General features: G+C 33.1%; 1 protein-coding gene across 1 annotated transcript in view; it reads left to right on the top strand.

Moving 5' to 3' along the window:
• The window catches only part of Uggt2 (UDP-glucose glycoprotein glucosyltransferase 2), a 175,517-nt gene that overhangs the window by 28,074 nt on the left and 124,637 nt on the right, over window positions 1-22,806 (top strand). The window contains exons 5-8 of the mRNA XM_019208509.2: window positions 1,253-1,427; window positions 6,858-6,954; window positions 10,278-10,350; window positions 20,938-21,038. Of these exons, the coding sequence (XP_019064054.2) occupies window positions 1,253-1,427; window positions 6,858-6,954; window positions 10,278-10,350; window positions 20,938-21,038 (446 nt within the window). The remainder of the gene's footprint in view (window positions 1-1,252; window positions 1,428-6,857; window positions 6,955-10,277; window positions 10,351-20,937; window positions 21,039-22,806) is intronic.

Raw genomic sequence — 22,806 nt, 5'->3', positions numbered from 1 at the left:
CACTTTCCTTACACCTTTAGCCCTTTCCTATTTCACATTATTAATTATCTCATTAGGATCCTGTGTACTATTATAGTTTTTCACTCCAAAGAAACTATTCGGTATTTCAGTTAAAGAAATCTCTGTATGAACATTAAAAATAGGGAATCCTAAAATACAACTAAAAAGGAAAGTAAAAGAGAAAAGGCAATGATGTAACATCAAAATAATCCTTAATTCTGGAGATGAAAATGGTCCCTGAACATATTTAAATTGCTTCTCGCTCTTATAGTCTTATCTTATTCTTTTTTTCATTATTTAGAGAATACTTTATTAATTTCTATAATCAAACCCACGTAGATATGACCTTACATATTTAGTATGATGTGTTACCCCTGTACACATGGAGAAAAAAATAAAAATAAATTAACATTTCTAAACCAACTCTTGGAAAGATACCCACCCAGAAGAAGAACACCTAGGTCAAATGGAATCTCTATTTTTCCTTTTCAGAGGAAGCTTCATACTGATTTCCATCTTGGTTGTACTGGTTTACATTCCCATCAACAGTGTAGATTCCTTTTCCTCGCAACCTTGTTAGCATTTATTGTTTTTTGAGTTTTTGTTTATAGTCATTCTGGAGTAAAGATGGATTCTCAGTGTTGTTTTGATTTGCATTTCTGTAGTGGCCAAAGGTGCCAAAACTTAAAATTTTAAGTGAATGATAGTTACTCTCTAATTTTTGTAGTGAAGATAGACTTTACTAATAAGTATAAGAAATCTAGAACAGAGCCTGACAAACAAAATGCTAAAAATCTGATTATGATAATAAAGCTAGACCATAGGATTCCTGTGTTTCTTTGACTAACTTTAAGAATTTTATCAATATTTTATAATAATCGTTTTGAAAGATAGTACCTTTGCATTTTTTCCAAATATTTGTAAACTCTTCAAAAAATATGAGCTATAATAAAAATCATACTATTCTAATTAAATAAAATACAAATTTCATTTAATTGTAAGTTATGTTGCCATTATGTGTTGTTTAAAGATAATAAACCTTGCAGAAAAATAATTCATTTTTATGTTAAATTTTGGTTTCACCAAATTTTTTTCTTTATGTCATTTAGTAGAAGTTATGTGCATTAAGTCACCACAGGATATTTTCTTTCTCTGTAGTTTTATATATATTATAAATTGTTTGATAAACAAGTTATGAAATATATCTGATGTGCTGTTTTTAAATAAACTTTGTGCTTTGTTTTCACTTTAGGCCCAGGCCTTATCTATTTAAGGGAGATCATAAATTTCCCACAGACAAAGAGAACTTACCAGTAATTATTCTCTATGCAGAAGTGGGTACCAGAGCATTTAGTGAATTTCACAAAGTACTGTCTGAGAAAGCTCAAAGTGGTAAAATTCTGTATGTTCTTCGTCATTATATTCAGGTACATGCTTGTTTTTTGCAATATTATTTTGAATACAGAAAAATAATTTTTAAGATAATTTTACTAGAGTTATATGATTTCCCCAGAACAGTTAAGATTTTAAAATTTAAAACAATAAGCATATGAGTTTAACATAAAAAAATGTATCCAGATTCTATCTCTTCTGGAGTATCAGGATTGTCCTTTCCCATATATATCTGGCACAGATTTAACTTACATTAAAAAAACTCTTCAATAACATTATAATATTTGCTAAACTTTATAAATATTACTACTTTTAAAAAACTGTGTCACAGTTAAGGAATCTGATTTATCTGATAATACATTCAATTTGCTAAGTGTGGTATAAGAATACTCTTAACCCTATTTCTTTTGAGTGATTACTTTCTTCCTCAAATTTCTGTTCAAATTTGCTGTATTACCCTGTCTTTCCCCAGCCTCTCATCACTGTCACATACTATGACGTTATTCTGATTCCATAGCATATATATTATATCTCAAATGTCTTATCCCCTCTTACTTAGGTTATAATCTCCATTAGAGGACTTTGCTTTTTTCAATATTCCTAACATGTAAAAAGTTTTAATTTGCATTTCCTAAGTTATTAATGATTTATATAATAATATACAATATAGTAAAAACATTTCAGATATATTTATAAATTGCCTATTCTCATATCCTTGTTCAGTTATTGTTTTATTTATAATTGATTTGTAAGTTTTTTTTAAATAAATCCCAAATACTAGTCTTTTCTTCCTTACTTAGTAAACATCTGCTAATGTATTTATAGACTTTTGTTATTTAAACAGTATTGTTTATGACATCTTTCATTGAACAGTTATTGAGGTATCAAATTTTATCTTATTCCTTAATGATTTCCTTCACGATGTCATAAAGACATTCTCTTATCTTTTTTTTTTTGGGGGGGGGGACCAGGGATTGAACTCGGGTCTTTTGCGCTTGCAAGGCAGGCAGCGGAACCACTGAGCTAAATCCCCCGCCCTCTTATCTTTTCTTATAAGGGTTAAAGTTCCATTCTTTATATTCTGGTCTTGTTTTTTTTGTTTTGTTTTGTTTTGTTTTGTTTTCTTTTGGGGTACAGGGATCGAAATTGGGTCCTTGTGCTTGTGAGGCAGGCACCAGAACCACTGAGCTAAATCCCCAGCCCTATATTCTGGTCTTTATCAGACTTTATTTTACTATTCTTTGGGGTAGAGCTATAACTCTGTTTTTTCCCATGTGGAAAGTCACCCCACATAATTCATTAAACAATCTTTATTCCACTCATTCCACTCCATCATATACCATGTTTTCACATAGGTATGTGCATGTTTTTAGAGCCTGTTCTATTTCAGTGAAATAGCTGTCCAACACAAATACATCATTTTAATTACTGTAGCTTTTAAATAATATCTTGATATAGTACACCTCTGCCTATTAGTTTTTGTTTTTCTAAATACCTTGGCTGTTCTTGATAGACATGTATCTGTATTAATTTTAGGCCCATTTGGTCAGTTTCCATGAAACACTTTGTGTAGAAATGAACTGGGGACCGGGGGTTTAGCTCAGTGGTTCTGCTGCCTGCCTCACAAGCTCAAGGACCCAAGTTCGATCCCTGGGACCAAAAAAAAACAAAAACAAACAAACAAATGAACTGGAGTTTTCTGGTAAATTTTGGAAAAGTCTTGTACTTCATATATATATTGCGCTTGTCTCTGTGAATGTATTTTTACCTCACCATTTAGTCAGATATCTCTTTAAAAGTTATTTTCTGTGATACGCAATATTGGAAATCAGCAGTTATAGTCATGTCAGTCACCTCAGATCCATCCCGTTCACATACATATCTTCAGGGAGCATATGTTTTTGATTCACTAAGATAAATAAATACCAGTTAGGTCTCTTGTTGAGTTATATAGTAGGTCAATATATTTTGCTGTATGATAAATGATACTAAAGTGTCTTCCAAAGCCTCTGATACCATTTTGCACTCACTGCCGCCATAAAAGTTCTGCTGCTATATATCCTAACCATCACAATGGATTTTAGCCAATCTGTTAGGCATGCAGTGGTGGTACCTCACTGTGATTTGAATTTGTATCTCCCTAATAACTAGTGAAGTCAAGTTTTTTTGTTTGTTTGTTTTTTGTTTTGTTTTGTTTTTGTACTGGGGATTGGACTTGGGTCCTTGGGCTTGCGAGGCAGGCGCCGGAACCACTGAGCTAAATCCCCAGCCCAAAGTCAAGTTTTGTGTTTTTTGCCATCTATATATTTTTGATGAGCTTTCTTGTTGAATTCTTTATATGTTCTACAGGTAAGTAATTTATCAATTACATATTTGCCAACTAATCTTACCAGTCTTGTTATTCATCTTGTCATTGTCTTAATATCTTTTGCAGGGCAGTTTTTAATTTTGGTAAAGCTAAAGTTTGTCATTTTTTCTTTGATCATTTTGGTGTTATAATTCATTATTAAATCAAGGTCATTTAAATTTTCTTCTAGAAGTTTTATTTTTGCGTTTGAATTCATGATCCATTTTACACTTGATCTTAACCAAAAGGCCAAGAATCAATCATGGTCCATTTTAGTTACTTTTTGTATAACATGAGATATGTGAAGTTCATATTTTTATATGGAAGTCTAGTTGGTCTAGCACCATTTATTTTCAAAACTGCCCTTCTCCCCTAAATTTACTTTGTACCTTATAAAACATAATTGATTCTATTTGTATGGGTCTATTTCTGGCTATCCTATTCTGTGCCATTGATCTGTATGTCTTTCCTTTTGTAAATGCCACACTTGTTAATGCCATACTTACCTTCTTAAAAGCCCTGAAATTTAGTCATGAAAGTCCAGCTTTTATCCTTTTTTTTTTTTTTTTTGGTACCAGGGATCGAATTCAGGACTTTGTGCTTTCAAGGCAGGCAGCGGCACCGCTGAGCTAAATCTCCGACCCAGCTTTTATTCTTTTTAATATAGTAACTTTACCTCTTAATGTGAATTTTGAAAACAATTTGTCTATGTACAAAAAAATCCTTCTGGACTTTTTATTGAGATTACATTGATTAAATTTATGAAAATTAACATCTTAATATTGAATCTTCCAGTTGATAAAACTAGTACCTCTCTCCATTTAGGTAGACATCCTTAGATTTCTTTCATCAGTGTTTTTCTTTGTTTCTATTACATGTCATCTATTTCTTTTTCTTACCTTATTGTAACGATTAGGATTTCTCATTCAGTGTTGATGGGAGTGGTGAGAGAGGATGTCCTGATCTTGGAGGAAAGCATTTGGTTTTTCACTATTGAGTGTTACATTAGATAGATACATTTCCGTCAGTAACAGTGGCGTGCTAAGACTGTGATTCTTTGTTGGGTGGGAAAGAGATGAGAGGCAAGTTAATGGAGTAAGAAATACAACTATACATTTATCTTATTTAAATGTCCTGCAAGTGATTTCAATATGTGCCCAAGCAAGTATGCCCATCCTTTGAGAATCTGTCTTGAGTAATTCTTTGGAGAATGTGACCATAAGTATTAAAACGCAATGACCAACTACTGGGTCACTTTATACCATTAAATTATATCCTTCTATTCAGTGAGTGATATCTTGTACAATTAAAATAGCTATAATATAAATCAACATTTGATTCTAATAAAAATGGATATTTATGCTCTTCTTTTTTGGAGAAGTAAAGCGAAGAAAGATTTGGCCTACAAACATTTTAGTTTGTAAATCCAAAGTTACTAAGCTATAATTCAAATTTTATATTAATATATTTCAAATGAGGTAAATAAGTATAAATAAAATATTGTATTATTGAGTTATAATAACTCTTTAAAACTGATAATAAATATTAGTTATACATAATTGCATTTCTTTTTGAACTATGACAAGATATGTAGCCTCCAGCTTTAATTTGCTTAGCCACTCGCTAATTGTCTCTCAAGTAGACAGTTAATATATATTTTTCAATTGAGTGGTATGAAATAAAAACGTTTGAACAGACTTTCATCTTTGTCATGTTACTATAATCATAAATAACCTAGTTTTCCACATACTGTCTTTCCATACAGTACATGCCTAAGACAATAGCAAGTTAAATCTTAGTGTGGACAGCAGTACTGAATACTTCTCTGCATACCTGAAGCTAATTCTTACATATTATTATTTGGAAATAGAACAGGTCAAGAAATAGTCACTCTGGTCATATTTTTAAGGCTGGGGAGGACGTTTAGGGCAGAAGAAGAGAATAAAAAGAATTAGCACAATTGGTATTTTCCTCCCTCCAGTATCTACTCCTACACATTCCTCTGTCATATTTAGGCTTGCCAGACTGCCTCTGTGCACACCTAAATTAAGCAGAGATGCATTGCATCTTCCAAGCATTTGCTGAACAATAGATCAAACTGATTTTCCAATCCCTGAATAATATACCAAATGGAAATGTTTTAAGCGCAGCATAAAAATTTTAGTCTGGAGCCGGAAAGAATCTTAGACATCTTTTAAAATATTGTGTATATCTAGGTTGCTTTCTTATTTGAATAAATGTAATGACTTTTTTTGATTGATGGATTCATCTTTAGAGGTACATTTTATATTTGCTCTTTATAGAAAAAAAATTAGGTACCAAAACTCTGATCATAAATACTTTGGATAACTCATTAAACAACTATAGCCCGTCATTCCAAGAACAAATATTACTTTGTGACATTTGATATAAATCATTGGAAACATGAAGGAAAGTTTCAGCAGGGTTTTGTTTTTATTTGTCCTTTCCACCTCCTTTCTAGTATTTACTTGAACTCCAGTCATTCTACACCTAACAAGTGAATAGCATCATTTGCTGATTTTCCAAAGGTTATGAACATCCTTAAAAAGAGTACAGTTTTGCTGGAACTTGACTGTATTAAGTCCTCTGTTAATAAGATTATGGGAAATGTAAAAATTGTGGTGGTAAAATAGAGATCAGATATTTTTTCATTGTAAAAGTGATTAAAGCTGTAGAGTTACAGTAAATTTTTCAGAGAATGAAGAAGGTTATCAGTTGAAGTTTGGCATCTTTATCAACTATGTATAAATGTTCCCACAAATAATAATTTATAGTGTTTAAAATCCTTCAATACTGTATTAGTGCTGGAAAGATAGTTCTTAGTAGAGTGCTTACCTATGTTCAATCCTAAGCACCCAGCACCAACAAAGAAAAAAAAAAAGGCTGGAAATTTAGCTCTGTGGTTCTGCAACATGCCTCAAAAACACAAAGTCCTGAATTCAGTCCCTGGTACCAAAAAAGAAAAGAAAGAAAAAAGAGCCTTTCCCTTCAATATTAGTAATTTGTCCTGATATCTTAATATACCATTCTACTGAATTTTAAACAAGATGCTTGACTAAATTTATTTTCTTTTTATGAAATAAATGCGTTTGAACAGAAACCAGGTTCAAGAAAAATGTACTTATCTGGCTATGGTGTGGAGCTAGCGATTAAGAGCACAGAATACAAAGCATTGGATGACACTCAAGCTAAAAGTAAGTTTATTGTCTCTGTACTTGAGTAGCATGGTAAGTTAGAGGCTAACATAATTTTTTTTATTTTAATAACTGTAATGTTATAAATGTTCATTTGAGGCTGGAGATGGGATGGACATGTTTTTCCTTAGCTTGGAATTTTAAAGGTGAAAGAAATACTTAATATTACTGTGTTCTCAAAACTTTTTTAAAAATAGAAAATAGTATATTATTATACACAGTGACTTCCCAACCATTTTTGTAGTATACTTAAGAAAATAGAAGAGACTGCTTATGGCTAGCAGTGACTTTCCCAGGATTGCAGGGTAGTCTGTGCTGTATCTAGTCAACCTTGGCCATCTAAGAAAGTCAGTATTTCTCTCAGCATGTATTCATTGATGACAGAGTCATTTAGGCAATTTTTTTACAGTGCTAGGGATGAAATACAGGACCTTTCACATGCTAGGACACACTCTACCAGTGAGCTGTATCTCTAGCTCTGAACCACAAATCTCAGGAAACTATGCCTGAAATATTTATAATGGTCAGGATAATTTTTTAAAATAGGACAAACAAAGATTTGTATTGTTTAACAAGTTCGTACCAAGTTGAACTACTGGCAGTATATGTATGACTATCTCATTGGGCATCTTTTACCCCTGGTAGTACAAATGAATCTAGTCACTTTTATTTGTCTTTTTACTAATGAAATTAATAAAAAGCCACCCAATGGGACAGTCAACCATGTACCACTGGTGGTTCAAGCCACTCACAACAAGGCATACAAATTATATATACAAATTAAATCAGGTAAATTTGCCACATTTACAGCATACAAACCAGTATCTTCCCATTATTGTTCTGTGAACAAAGTAGGCACTCTTGCCTGAACCACACTGAGTGTAGAGGAATTGTCCTGGACCACATAATATATATAACTAAGAAAGCTTCATGTTTGAAATATTTTTTATTATAACAGGTATGTCCATCCTCTGGTTTGGACATACCCAATCTATATGAAGAAAGTAGCTTAAGTAAACTGAGAACTTCTCAGAACTCGTGCAGATCTTTTTTACTGATTTATCTGAAATTTATTCATGCGTGGTTATTAAGAGTTTTTAATTCCTTTTATATCCATTCAGATGTGGCTTTAGCTTTAACTTTGGTTTTTTTCATTCATGACCAGATGGTCATGGAGTCCCTGCCTTGATCACAAACTTTGCTTTGGTTGGTCCCATTGAATGTGTTCGAAATAAAGATCTATGTTACAAGAAATGAAATGCTCTTCGTCCAACAGTATATTAAATAAAGTGTAATAGAAATAGTAACATCCAGATTTTATATGTTTCTTTATAGCCCATATATAGTTCTATAATGCTTTATAGTCATGGTAGTAACATCAGTAATGCTACAGCTGTCCTGAGAATTATAGAATTTCCTTTAAAAAGTTAGGTGACCTAGGTTTTATCCACATTACCTACCAAATTCTGCTATCAACATTTTACATATATTTGGAATATTTCTCCCCATTCTATTTGCGAGATTGTTGGGTTCAGTTCTCTTTTCCCTCTGTCTCTCTATGTCACCAGTAAATAAGATTGACAAGAGAGCCGGGGATTCAGCTCAGCGGTTTGGTGGCCTGCCTTGCAAGCGCAAGGCCCCGAGTTCAATCCCTGGTACAAAAAAAAAGATTGACAAGAGATACTGAGTTCCTTAGGTGCCCTCGGGCTGGGCCAGTCTTCTCTAGCCATAAGCAGTCTCTTCTGTTGCCTCAGTGTACCTTAAATATTCTACCTTTTGTTACATGGTGCCAAAAATGTTGGGGAAGCCATGAGGTATAGGTCAAAGAATTTTAATTAGCCACCCCTCTGATCTTTGGTCTTTAAAGCTCTTATTTTCCCTTCCCTCCAGAATATATTAAGCAAGCTATTCATTACAGGGCTTTCAGAATGAACTTCTCACCATGAAAATCTGACTTTGTGATTCTACTCATTTAAAAAAAAGGGGGAGAGACAGACATCAAGAGATGGATAGAGAGGGAGGGGAGGTAGAGTAGGAAAAGGGGCTGAGAAAAAGGATTAAGATGTGTTACGTTACATGAACCAAAAACATGAGTGTACATTATTTACTATACACACATTGTTAAATAAATAAATAAAACCCCAAACTGAAAAAAAAATCCTTTAGTGAGTCCCTGTAAGCCTCCTCATAAATTCAGGTGCTATAATACTGCTATAATACAAAGCTTTTCACATTATGCCTTTTTTCTACCTCATCACTCTCCCTCAGAGCTCTTTCATTTGCGCCCACTGGTTTTGCAGTACTAAAGTATTCAGAATGATGTTTCTATTCCAGATGAAGTTCTGGACTCCACCAGAGCTCTAATGACTCTTGGATTTTGCAATTCCTTCTGTCTCACCTGTCTTTCTTTCTCACATGCTTTTCATTTTATCCAAGTCTTACTCATCTTTTAAGACTCATACATAGCAGTCAGTATCTCTGAAATGCCTGCCTGCCTTTGTTCCTGCTCTATCAGAGGTTGGTTTTCCCTTTTGTATAGCCCACGTTTCTGAGCTTGTGTTGGAAAAGTTTTATTCTATTAAAGTTGTCCATTTTTCTCTTTCTACCAACCATGGTCTGTGTCATTTGTGAGTCTCGTCTTGGTTTTGATATGTCACCCATTAGGCATCATAGCAGGCATTCAGCAAATAATTTCCCCAATGAATGAATGAATAGGAGGAAACGGAAGACTAGATCAAAGCATTCAGGGTTTTTACTTTTAGTCCTAAAGATAGAGAGCTTCAGAAGAGGGAAGCATACTTTCTGAGCTCTGATAAATTCTGATGAAGAGCAACTTTGTGCTGTAAGAGACCACAATTCTTATAATCCCTAAGCATCCTTCACATATTCCAGGTACCATCCAATATAAGTATTTGCTAAGCAAGAAGAGAAATGACTCTAAAATATTATATCTTTATTCTTTCAGTCCATGGGTTTTGTTGACTTCCTAAGGATTACTTCATTATTTTTAAGAGTCTTGGAAATATAAGAAATTGTATTAATTAGGGTTTGGATCTCCTACCAGACTTAAAAGCTAAACCCAGCACTTGTTGCAGGCATTTTTCTGGTTGTAAGATAGAATGTGACTATGAATTGATCTATAAAGCATTCATTATGGTTGCTAAATACTTGTTAATCCAAGCCCATTTAAAAAGAGAGAGCACACCCGGGAAAAACAAGATTTAAAAAGTAGAATTTTATTCCTTTATTAGTAGTAATTTTTTATTACATGTTCTTTTCTTAGTCTGAAGACATTTTTAAAATTTTGTGTTTCCAAAATGTAGCTGTGAATAATACTACTATGGAAGATGAGACTGAAGTAGATGAAGTTCAAGGATTTCTCTTTGGGAAACTAAAGTAAGTCTAAATTGAAATGAAATTGGTATTATACCCTTTTGTTCTTAAAGGAATTAATTTCATAATTGTACTGATGTGCTTTTTTATATACATACCAGTGTTTTATTGTAAATAAATAAACTTAAATATAAATTATTTATTATAAATATTTATTTACAAATATTTATTGCAAAAATAAGTAGTGTCAAAAAGCTAGAAAAAAAAGTCTGAAAAATTTTTTAAATCTCCAATTCCACAACTGCTGCTTTCATAACCTGTTGGCATACTCCTTTCCAACCTTTCTGTGCATATTTTTACAGCTACAGATGCATACATAGTATACTGTTTTGCACATTAGAAACATCATGCAGCTGCTTTTTTTCATATCCTATGGGTTATTCCATCATTGAGAACAATCCCACAGAATAGGACTTTAGATTAGTTTTGTACTTTTTTATTGAATATTTTTGTATACTAGTTTGTATATATCTTAGATTTTTATTAACACAAATTCTGAGGAAAAACATTGATAAATCCAGTTCTGTATACTTCTTGAATTTTTTGATGCATACTTCTGAATTTCCCTCATTAAATTTTCAGAATACATACATTCACCCCAATGTGTGAATGTATTCATTTCCCAAAACTTTATTAATCACTAATACTCTTTCTAAATTATTGTCCTTTTAACAGGTGAAATGCTGTTTCTTTTTCTTTTGCATTTCTGCATTTATTTTACTAGCCTGGATAATTTTATAATTTGAATTTAGAAATAGTCAACTGTGGCAGCTCATTATGGCAAGAATCAACATTTTTTTCATGTTTATTGACCTTTGAGTTTCTTGTTGAGTAAATTGCTTATTCCTGCCTTTGCTTACTTTTTATGGCTGTGTTTACCTCTTTTGCTAATTTATAATAGCTCTTTATATTTTTAAAATTCTGACCCTTTTGCTATATGTTGAACTATTTACTGTTGATGTTTATTAACATGAATAGACATAATTTATGTTAAATTGAAAGTAGGGATTCCATTTTAATAGTGAGTAGCATCCTTGAACAACTAGAAAAATAGAAATTTAGAATTCCTGTGTTCTGTTTAAATCACTGTAAAATGTGCATTTCTCTCCTTTTACCCAGAAAAAAATAATTATCCCGTAAACACAGTCTCAACATTGATGGAATTAACTAAACCTTGAAAATATGAAACAGTGGCATAGACCAGCAAGTAAATTGCCAGATATGTTTTAGCCTTCTAGCATTTTTGATACTGTTCTTCATTCACAGTTTGTGACATCCAAGTATGCATTATGATTTTAAATATTTAAAAGTAGGAACTTGTTTTGCTTGAGTCCATTCTAACACTGTTGCCATAACAGGTAAATAATTAGCTATATAATGGATATTTATTAGGAAGATTATGAAGACAATAAAATTTAAATTCAGAGCCAGGCGTGGTGGCGCATGCCTATAATCCCAGCAACCAGGAAGCTGAGGCAGGAGCATTGCTGTGAGTTAGAGACCACCCTGGACTGCATAGTGAGTTCCAGGTCCATCTCAACTACATAGTGAGACCCTGTCTCAAAAAACAAAAAAAATAAGTTCATAATTTAGTAATAAAGTGTTCTTAGTTCATGGCACTTTATAAACATGTTTCTTTAAAATGTAGAAAAGAAGTAGGAGTTATATTTATCAACTTATCACCTATTAAAATAGTTTCTGAAAATAATTCTTTGAACAAAATATTGCCTGAATTGAATTTCCTATGAGGAAAACAATACTAAATAAAAGAGGTAAAAAATAAGTTTTTAAAAAAATACATATTCTAATAATGTTAGCTAATATTTGTTGTTTTGAAATTCAGTGATATTTTTATTGTTTGTAAGTTGATTTGTAGAGCTGTGGAGAATGAGTTATAATGTGTTGATTTATTTTAAAGATATTTTTAATACATCTGACATTTGTAAAGTAGATAAAAAATTAAAATAACTTCTCATTGATAAATGTAACAGTGTGCTTAGAAAAACATGATTTAAAAAGTTAAAAGTTACTTCTAGCAAGAAATTAAAAACAAAAACTTTATAATATCTAAAACTTATACATTTAATTGGTTTTAAAAATCATGAATAGTATTGAATCTTCAGTCTAAAGAAATTTATACCCTTCCAAGAGGAAATTTTCTCTCAGATTTCTTTACCACAGATTGCCGTATTAAAACCTTTTTAATATATAGTGTTCACATTATGTACTCATGTAAGTAACCTTTCAAACATTAAAGTTGTTTCCCCCTTTTTTCTGCCACAATGATTGAAGACAAAGAATAATATGGTGAGTCTTCTCTGAATATGCATGAATTGTGATGGCTGTAAGTTTGTGTGCTTTCTCTTATTTACAAGAAGAGAAAGTTTGTGATTCCTTTGTACAAACAAAATTAAAGGAGCGTTTCTTATTAACGCTTTTAGTTTTTAATTTAATATTACAAATACCGAAGACACAAGGGTTGATTTTTTTTTAATAGGTAACTAGAGCAAGAGTAAAATATTTCAGTAAGTTTATTGGTGCTTTTTAGTTTTTTTCAGTACAGCAGTTACATTCATCCTTGGGATCTTGAACCATTACATGATGTATCTTGATTCTTATTTTTTCCACATACCCCTGCCCTCCCTTCACCTACTCCACCCTTCCCTATTTACACAAAGGCTTTGCTTCCATTTTTCTCTTTAACCTTCTTTCCTTTCCCCCACCCTTCCCACTTCCCCTACTCCTTTAGACCTTTTCTTCCTATTTCACACTATCACTTATACAATATGAACCTTATTTACACTTTCAGTTTTTCATACCAGAGAAACTATTCAGTATTTGCACATGTGTCCTGTTTATTTCACTTAACTATAGTCTCCATATGCATCCATTTACCTATAAATAACTCTAGTTTCTCATTCTTTATGGCTGTTCTCCATTTTATAAACACACACACACACACACACACACACACACATCTTTATCCAATCTCCAGTTGATGTGCAATTGGGCTGTTTCCAAGTTTTAGCTATTACAAACTGTGCCACTATAAATATAGGTATGCATATATTATTGTGGTATGATACTTTTAATTCTTTTGGAAAGATACCCAGCACAGGTATAGCTGGGTCAAATGGGACCTCAAATTCTAGTTTTCTGAGGTATCTCTGTATTGATTTCCACATTGGTTGCATCAGTCTACAGTCTCACCAAAAATGGAGAAAGGTTCCTTTCTCCCCAACCCCGCCACCAGTACTTCTTATTGGTTTATTTCTTGATAGCAGCCATTCTTTGTGGGGTGAGGTGGAATCTCAATGTTGGTTTCATCTGCATCTCTCGAATGACCACTGATGTTGAACTTTTTTTTCATATATTTATTTGTTGCTTTTACTTGTTTGTCCAAGAAGTGTCTGTTCATTTCAGGTGCCCACTTTTGGACTGGTTCTTTATATTTGAGTGGTCTGATGTTTTTGAGTTCTTTATAAATTCTAGATAATAGACCTTTGTCTGAAGAACAGCTGGTAAAATTATTTTTCCCATTTTATAGGTTGTCTCTTTGTTCTGTTGGTGGTTTCTCTTACAGTGCAGAAGCTTTTTAAAAAGATGAGATCCAAGGTGTTGATTCCTTGTGCTAGTTCCCATTCTACTGAAGATTTGTTCATAAAGTTTTTTCTTATGACAGTGTCTATGAGACATCTACCTAACTTATCTTCCAGCAAGTTTAATACTTCTATTTTAATATTTAGGTCTTTAATCCACCTGGATTTTAGTTTAGTACATGGTGAAAAATAAGGGTCTAGTTTTAATCTTTGGCAGATTGAAATCCAGTTTTTCCAACACAATTTATTAAAGAGGCTATCTATCCTCCACTAAGGATGGTTTGCTCCTTTGTCAAAGATGAGGTAGCTGAGTACATCTGGAGTTATTTCTGTATCTTCCAATCTATTCCAATGATCTTTGGGTCTTTTTCTTTGCCAGTACCATGCTGTTTTTATCATAGTGGCTTTGGAGTATAGTTTCAGGGTGGGAATTGTGATACCCCCTGTCATGTCGTTGTTGCTTAGCATGGCTTTCACTATGCTAGGTCTCTTCTGGTTCCAAATGAATTTTTGGATTCTTTTTTCTAATTCTGTGAGATATAGTGTTGGAATTTCAATCAGGATTGCCTTGAATCTGTATAGCAGTTTTGAAAGTGTGGCCATTTTCACTATGTGCATTCTTCCTACACAGGAGCAAGGGATGTCTTTCCATTTTCTTATATCCTATTTGACCTCTTTTTTCAGAGTGCTATAGTTTTCAATGTAGAAGTCTTTTTCTTGCTTCATTAGATAATCCCTAGATATTTCTCTTTTTTTATGCTGTTGTAAAAGAAATTGTTTACCTAATTTCTTTCTCAGTGAGTGTTATTTGTGTACAACAAGGCTGTTGATTTTTGAGCATTAACCTTGAATCCAGCTACTCTGCTGAAAGGGTCGATTAAGTCTAGAAGTCTTTTGGCAGAGTTTTTTATGTCTTCTATGTAGGAAATGATGACAGTTTAACTTCTTTGTTTCCTATCTTTATTGCTTTATTTCTTTGTCTTAATTGTTGTGGCTAACACTTTCAACACTATGTAGAACAGGAATGGTAACATGGACATCCTTCTCTTGTTCCTGATTTTAGTGGGAAGGTTTTCAGTTTTTTACCATGTAGTATGATGTTGGTTATTAGTTTTTCATAGATAGCCCTTATCAAGTTGAGATAAAGACTCTCTAATCCAATTTTCTGCAGAATTTTTATCATGAATGAGTTGTTGTATTTTGTTGAACACTTTTTCTGCATCTGTAGAGATCATATGATCATATGGTTTTTGTCCTTGGCTCTGTTAATATATTGTATTACATTTATTGATATATGTACATTGAACCATCCTTGCATCCCTGGAATAAATCCAACTTGGTCAGGGTGTATGATCTTCTTGATGACCCTCTGTATTCTGTTTGTATATCTTATTGAGGATTTTTGCATCTGTGTTCATTAGGGAGATTGGCCTATAGTTCTCTTTTTTAGTTGGGTCTTTCCCTGCTTTTTGAATTAAAGTAACACTTGCTTCCAGGGATGAATTTGGAAGTATTGCTTCCCTTTCAATTCCATTGAAAAGCTTAAAGAGTAGTAGCAATAGTTCTTCTCTAAATGTTTGGTAGAATTCAGCAGTGAAGCCACAGGACCTGGGCTTTTCTTTGTTGGTAAATTTTTAATTGTTTTCAATTTCAGTGATTGTAACTGGGGTATTTAGAATTTTTTTAGCTTCTTCACTCAACTTTGGTAATTCATATGTATCTAGAAATCTGTGCGTTTCTTCTGTATTTTCCATTTCATTAGAGTACAGGTTCTTGAAGTAGGTATTGATGATCCTCTGGATTTCTACTGGATCTGTTGTGACTTTACACTTTTCATTCCTAATTGCATAGATTTGAGCCTTTTCCTTCCTTTTGTTGATTAGGTTGGCTAAGGGTTTATTGATTTTATTTGTTCAAAAAACAAACTCTTCAAATTGTTGATTTTTTTTTTTTGTATCGTTCTCTTAGTCTCCATTGCATTGGTTTATGCTCTGATCTTTATAATTTCCTCCCTTGTAAAACCTTGGGTTTGTCTTTGTCTTCTTTTTCTAGGAGTTTAAGATTCAGCATTAAGTTGTTTATTTGAGCTTGCTCTGTTTTCCTAGTGTGGGCATTCACTGCTGTAAATTTCCCTCATAGAACTGCTTTCATTGTGTCCCACAGATTCCTGTATGTTGTATTGGCATTATCATTTATTTGTAAAAACTGTCTAATTTGTTTTTTAATTTCCTCTGACCCATTGGTTGTTCAAGAGAGTATTCAATTTCCATGTGTTTGTGAAATTTTTGTGGTTTCTTTTGCTGTTGATCTTGAGTTTAATTGCACTATGGTGTTATAATATACATGGGATAACTTCAGCTCCTTTGCATTTACTTAAACATGTTTTATGAGCTAGTATGTGGTCTATTTTGGAGAATAACCTGTACAGCTGAAAAGAATGTATATTCTGATTTTGTGGGCTTGAACACTGTAGACCTCTATTAAGTCCATTTGTTCAAAAGCTTGGTTCAGTTCTAGTATTTTGTTGTTGATTTTTTTTGTCTATATGATCTATTTGTGACAGTGGGGTATTGACATCCCCCACTATAATTGTATTAGTGCTTATTTGGTTTTTCATGTCCCTTAATAATTTGTATATTTGGGGGCATTAATATTTGGTGCATATATATTTATGATTGTCATCTCTTCCTCTCAGATTGTTTCCTTTACATAGATGTAGTGATCATCTTTGTCTCTCTTAATTAGTTTTGGTTTGAAATTTACTTTGTCTGCAAATAAGGTAGCTATCTCTGCTTTTTTCCAAGTTCCTGTCACATGGAGAGCTGTTTTCCATCCTTTTACTTTCAGTCTGTGAGTTTCTTTTTTAACTAGGTGCATTTCTTGTATACAGCATATTGTTCCAGTTTGCTTCTTAATCCATTCTGCCAATTGATTTCTTTTGATTGGTGAATTCAGGCCATTAACATTGAGGGCTATAACTGATATGTATTGACTTTTCTTCTTCTTTTTTTTTTTTTTTTTTTTTTTTTTTTTTTTTTTTTGGTACCGAGGATTGAACTCGGGTCCTTGTGCTTGCAAGGCAGGTCACTGAACCATGTATTGACTTTTCATTGTCATATTGTTGTCCCATTTTAATTTTTCACCCTCTCCCTTTTATTTCTTGCCTTGCCTAATTGATTTGCTCTGTTGGGCCTCATGGAGTTGTGACCTTCATTGTCTTTTTCTAGGATATTGTTTAGAATTGTTTGTAGTGCTGGTTTGCTATTCATGAAGTTTCTCAGGTGTTCTTTGTCATGGAAATACCTTATTTCCCCAAAAATTTTGAAATATAGTTTTTCAGGATACATCACTCTAGGATGGAGGTTGTTTTCTTTTAGGGCTTGAAATACCTTACTCTAGGTTCTCCTTGACTTGAGGGTTTGTGTTGAAAAGTCTGCTGTGATTCTGATCGGCTTTCCTTTGCATATGATTTGTTTCTTTTCTCTAACTGCTTACAGTATTTTCTTCTGTTGGGTTTTCAGGATCTTTATTGTATATCTAGGTGTAGTTTTTTGTTTTTTAATCATGACTAGTTGGGAGTCCTATATGCCTCACTTATCTGTATGTCAAAATTTTTTTGCCCTGTTTGGGAAATTTTCTGTCACTAATTCTGTGAACAGTGTTTTTCATGTCATTTGTCATCAATCCTCCTGGATTCCTGTCAGTCTTATATTATTCTTCTTTGCATCATCTAGGAGCTTTTGGATTGATTTCTCATATTTCTTTACTATTTTTAAGCGATCTCTCTTTTCTTGATCGCTGACCACCATTCTGTCTTCTATATCTGATATTCTGTCTTCAGAGTGGGTCAGTCTGTCGTGTATACTTTCAATAGAGGTTTTTTGTTTGTTTATTTTAATCTCTTGGATAGCTATTGGAATCTGTCTCCTGGAATCCCATTTCTTCCCTGTATTGGGAATTCATGGTTCCCATTTCTTTCCTATGCTGTGCATCCTTACTTTCTATCATGGTCCTGAACTCATGTTTTTGGTTTTGTTTTTTTTGTTTTGTTTTGTTTTATCAGTTTCTGTTCTAGAGTCTCTAGTGTCCTTCATTCTGCTTACCATCTCTGTAGTATCTAGGAAATTATTTCTGTTTTGAATTTATCTAGAGCCTCATTCATCTGTTTTGTTACTTCCTGTGCTATCAGTTCAGGTGTCCTGGTGGTTGATTGTCAGACTTTTCCTCCTTATTTCCATCGGAATATGCTTTTGATGAGCTAGAAGCCTGTGTTTGTGTTTGTGCCTTGCTTGAATGTCTTCTCATTTCTATTTTTGTTGTGGATGCTATCTTTGGTTTAATTCCTGGGTTAATACTTCGATCTTCCAGGTATAGTTGATCTTTATGTTTTGAGTCTCTAATCACCCTGAGGCAATCTCATTTTTATTATACCAGGAAGGACAATTGATTAGGTCAATCACAACACCTTAGCCCAAGTGATACAATCAGCAGCACAGTAGCATCAAGCACAGCTTAGAAAATGACAATTTGTGGTAGTTAATAATATATGACCTTTAACCATGTGAATTGAAAATGAGAATCAGCCCAGAATATGTCTATAGTGAATAAACTCTTCAATATAGCAACTTTACCCTTCAGAATGGGCACTCTGAAGGAGTTCGGAAGAGAGGGATAGATAGATAGGTAGAAGGATAGGTTAGAAGTGAAGCCAGAGGACCCAGGAAGATCACACAAACTCTATGAAACTGTTGAAGACAAGAGTGAAAGAACTAAGACAAGAATAGAACAACTTAACAGCAATAGGGAAACTAGAAACTACTCACTTTCCATTGAAACTAATGAAAATGGAGAGAAGGAAAAAGAAAAAAAGAAAATGAAGAAATCCAAATTAGGGCAGGAACAGGAACAAAAGGGGAGATGAAGAACAATGTGGGAGAGTGAAAGACCTAGTGGGAGAGAGAAAGAAAGGAGAAAGCAAAAGGGAAGCATTTGAAGAGTAGGGAAAACAAAAATTAAAAATAGAGGAAAAGAAAAAAATACTTAAAATTAAAAATAAAAATGAAGAGCCTTGTTCAGAGTATGTCTCTGCTGTCACGATAGACAATGTGGGCAGCGAGGTACAGATCTAAGTCCATTAGTCTCAGCAAGCCAGCAGCAGACCCCTGAGATTCAGGCTGATTTCTGGCTGCAAGGCCCAATTTGAGCTCCCTGACCTCCTGCACGATTAAACTCTACAAGTTTCTCCTGCAGGTTCCATTTGTCCTTCCCATGAAGATAGTTCAGGTTCCAATGGGAGGTGGTGATCCCTCCAATTTACAGACACGGTGGTCTGGTGACCCTTTATTGCAGAGATTCTCTTCACTTTTCCTATGGGCTTCACTTTTCATCAAGGGGCCTAAGCGAGGCCCTCTTTCTTTTGTTCACTTTTGCTCTATCTTCTGGAGCTCAATACAGTGGCCTTTGTGACCGCCCCCCTTGCCTCTGTGTTGTGGATCCAGGTACCAGCACAACCAGGAGGCCCAAGCAGTGGAGGGGTAGGGGCGGTGGGTGATGCTGCAGGGGCTTTGGCACTCCTCCCAGGTCTGCTCTGCTTGGAGGCCTGGAGCACTGAGGGGTGGGGGTAGAGTAAAATTTTTGCATACTGTGCTGATTCAAACAGTTATCTGTATATTGGCTAAGCAGTGTGCTATTGTCTGCCCTTAAAAAGTTAATATTTTACAATCAGATTTAATCTAAGTAATATAGTGACTATCAGTCCATATTTATGATGTGTTAAGATGTGTCTCAGCTTCTTGAAATGCATAATCCTTTTTTTTAAGAGTAACTTTTTGTGAGGATGAATTGCATACTTCCAAAAGCCTTTGGAACTTTGTCCTATATTTTAAAAATAATACTCTGTTCTTCCACAGTGATTCAATTGATTCTTCATTTAATGTAAAAATCCTTTGGTTTGAAGTATTGTATAAATGATATATGTTGACTTAATTATGTAAAACTTTTCAAGCAGTGAAAATTATTGAATTTTATAATACTATAATAGCTCTTATAAACATTTTTCTATAACAAAATATTGAAAACTGAAAGGTTCATTTAATTCATAGTGAATTCATGTAGGCAGAAATTCTATTGGTCTTTTACTCTGAAATCAATCGTCAGTCTTGATTTGTTTTCAAAATATGACCCCAAAATTTAGTAAAACTTACAAGATATTGACACTCTATGTATGTTTATCTATAAAGTTAATGCATTTCTGTATACATCATCTGTATATTTTTTATTTCATTTTTTAAAATTTTAATTTCTATTGACTGTTCAAAATATGTCCTTTTAATTTGAGCCTAAAAATGTGTTTTGTATGTTAGCTAAAGATTTTTTTTCCAAAAGAAATCCATTTAAATATAAAAATGGCATCATGTCTTAATTTCATGAGCAATAGAGGAAAGGTTCATATGATGTAAAGTGGCACTCTGTTATTAGTATTTGATTTTCTCTAAAAAATGCTAGATATCTTTAATCGCGCAAAATTATCCTTAGTTTTTTGTAATAATCAAGGATGGAATTTTTTAGAAATAAAACAAACTCATGATTGTGTAAGATTTAAAGTCTTTTAGCTAAGACCAAGTGAAGATTGTATAATGTTTCCTTATAAAATCATTTTTATTTTAAATTATAAATTGTAATTTTTTAAATGTTAAAACAACATATAACGTGAAAACTGATAATACTGCTCTCATTATATCATCCCTTAGGGGTAATGTTAAGAAATGACAGTGTGCCTCTCTAGATTTTTTTTTCATTTATTTTAAAAAGGAGATATATAGAGATACATTCTTCATTATTTTTAAGCTTTATGCAGATAACTGTTACAGTTTATTTTAATGATGAGTGATTAGTTGTGTCTAATCATTTGGAAGAATTGCTTTCAAAAAATACTGTTTATATAATGATGTATGCTAGGTAATAACTAATTTTGCTTAATATTCTGATCCAGAGAAATATATTCAGATCTTAGAGATAATCTGACAGTATTCCAAAAATACCTGATTGACAGTAACAAAGAAATGGCACCTTTGAAAGTCTGGGAGTTACAAGGTATAGTATTTCGAGCTGCTTTAACATAGCATTTTGGTAACTGATCTGTTTTATTAAATACATTTATAACGTATACTATAAATTTTATAGACAATTTTAAATGATGTGGATAATATAAATTACATTATTTTGCAGGACTACATATTTAAAAGGTCAAATTATGTATTAGATTAAAATTATATATATAGTTATTTGATATTTTATCATTTTATAAATATATACTGATTCATTTTAGAGGTTAGTCTCAAGTATTAAATCATACTTCAGAGAATATAATTTGATTTAAAAGCCTGATTATTAAGATAAATCAGAAATAAACCTTAATTTTATTCTTTTTAAATTTTGTATCTGGTTAGACCATTGCATGTGCCATAATCACTTTCTTGTCACTGAGACCAGTACCTGACATCTGCAGTTTAAAGGGAGGTTTATTTTGACTTACAGTTCATAGTTTCAGTCCATGGTTGTTTGCCTGCAGGGCAGGATGGTACAGCAGAGGGGCATGTGGGAGGAGTATTGCTTCAGGAAAACAGAGTGAAGGGAGGTACAGGGGAGGGAGATGCACGCTTCCAGGCCATGCCCTCAACTACCTCGTTCTCCGAGGCTCCACTTCCCAAGTCTGTCTTCAAAGTACAACCAGTATGATCAATTGTGCCTCTAACAAGATCATTCAATGTCTAAACAAATTTAATATCTAAACATATCTTTATGAAATTGGGAAAAAGAAGGGAAAGAATTTCAAAGCACAGACCAAAAAGCAATCACAAGATACAGGTTTAATTACACTTTTAAACTTAAAAAAAAAGTACTGAGAAAACGAACATAATTACTCCAGTAAGACTTGCTACTTTGATTAATGTAACATTTTCCAAATTGTATAAACAGTTGAAGTTTTAGGACATATACAGAAACTTAGGACTGACTGGTAGTTCTTGCAAATAATGTTCCATTGTGATAGACTCATTTGACAGAAGCTGAACCTTTCTTACAATTATAACATTATTTCACCACTAATAAAAATAGGTAATGTGTGAGGCTTTAGAGGAACATCTAGATATAAACCACAATAGCATGCTTCATTGATAAATTTCTGATGAAGATATTAGTGAGAGAATATGTATTTAAAGACTTAGTACAGCTTTTGGGCTGACAGCCTAAGCCGATATTTTGTGATCAAAATGTAGTTTTGATCAATCTGTATGTCCTTTTCAATTTGTAATTTTCCTCCTTTATTATTTGAAATTGTTTTTAGCTGGTCATGGGGACATGTCATTTTTCTGCATAATACATAACTTTCATCACATCGTCCATCAACCTTTGATATAACAAACAGCTTCACTAAGATGTAATTCACAAATTGTATCATTTCACTCATTTAAACTAATGTTCCATGGTTTTTTGGTAAATTGTCAGAGTTCTACAACTATTGCCACAGTCAGTTTTAGAACATTTTCATCACTGCAAAAGAAACTCAATAGTAGTTACTCCTCACTTCTCCCCAATTCCCACCATTTGTAGGCAACTGCTCATCAATTTTCTGTTTTTAAAATAACAACTAAGAGAATCATACCACAGTGATATATGCGTACTCATGTTTATAGCGGCACAGTTTGTAATAGCTAAAACTTGGAAGCAGCCCAATTGCCCATCAGTTGGAGACTGGATAAAGAAGACGTGGTTTTTCTGTAAAATGGAGTACTTACTACTCAGCCATAAAGAATGAGAAACTAGAGTCATTCATAGGAAAATGGATGCATATTGAGGCCAT

The sequence above is a fragment of the Fukomys damarensis genome, unplaced genomic scaffold (assembly GCF_012274545.1).
Source record: "Fukomys damarensis isolate Sample0158 unplaced genomic scaffold, DMR_v1.0_HiC HiC_scaffold_6, whole genome shotgun sequence".
In the NCBI taxonomy this organism is placed as follows: Eukaryota; Metazoa; Chordata; class Mammalia; order Rodentia; family Bathyergidae; genus Fukomys; species Fukomys damarensis.
The sequence above is the reverse complement of the archived record's forward strand: the minus strand, read 5'-3'. Positions and strand labels throughout refer to the sequence as shown.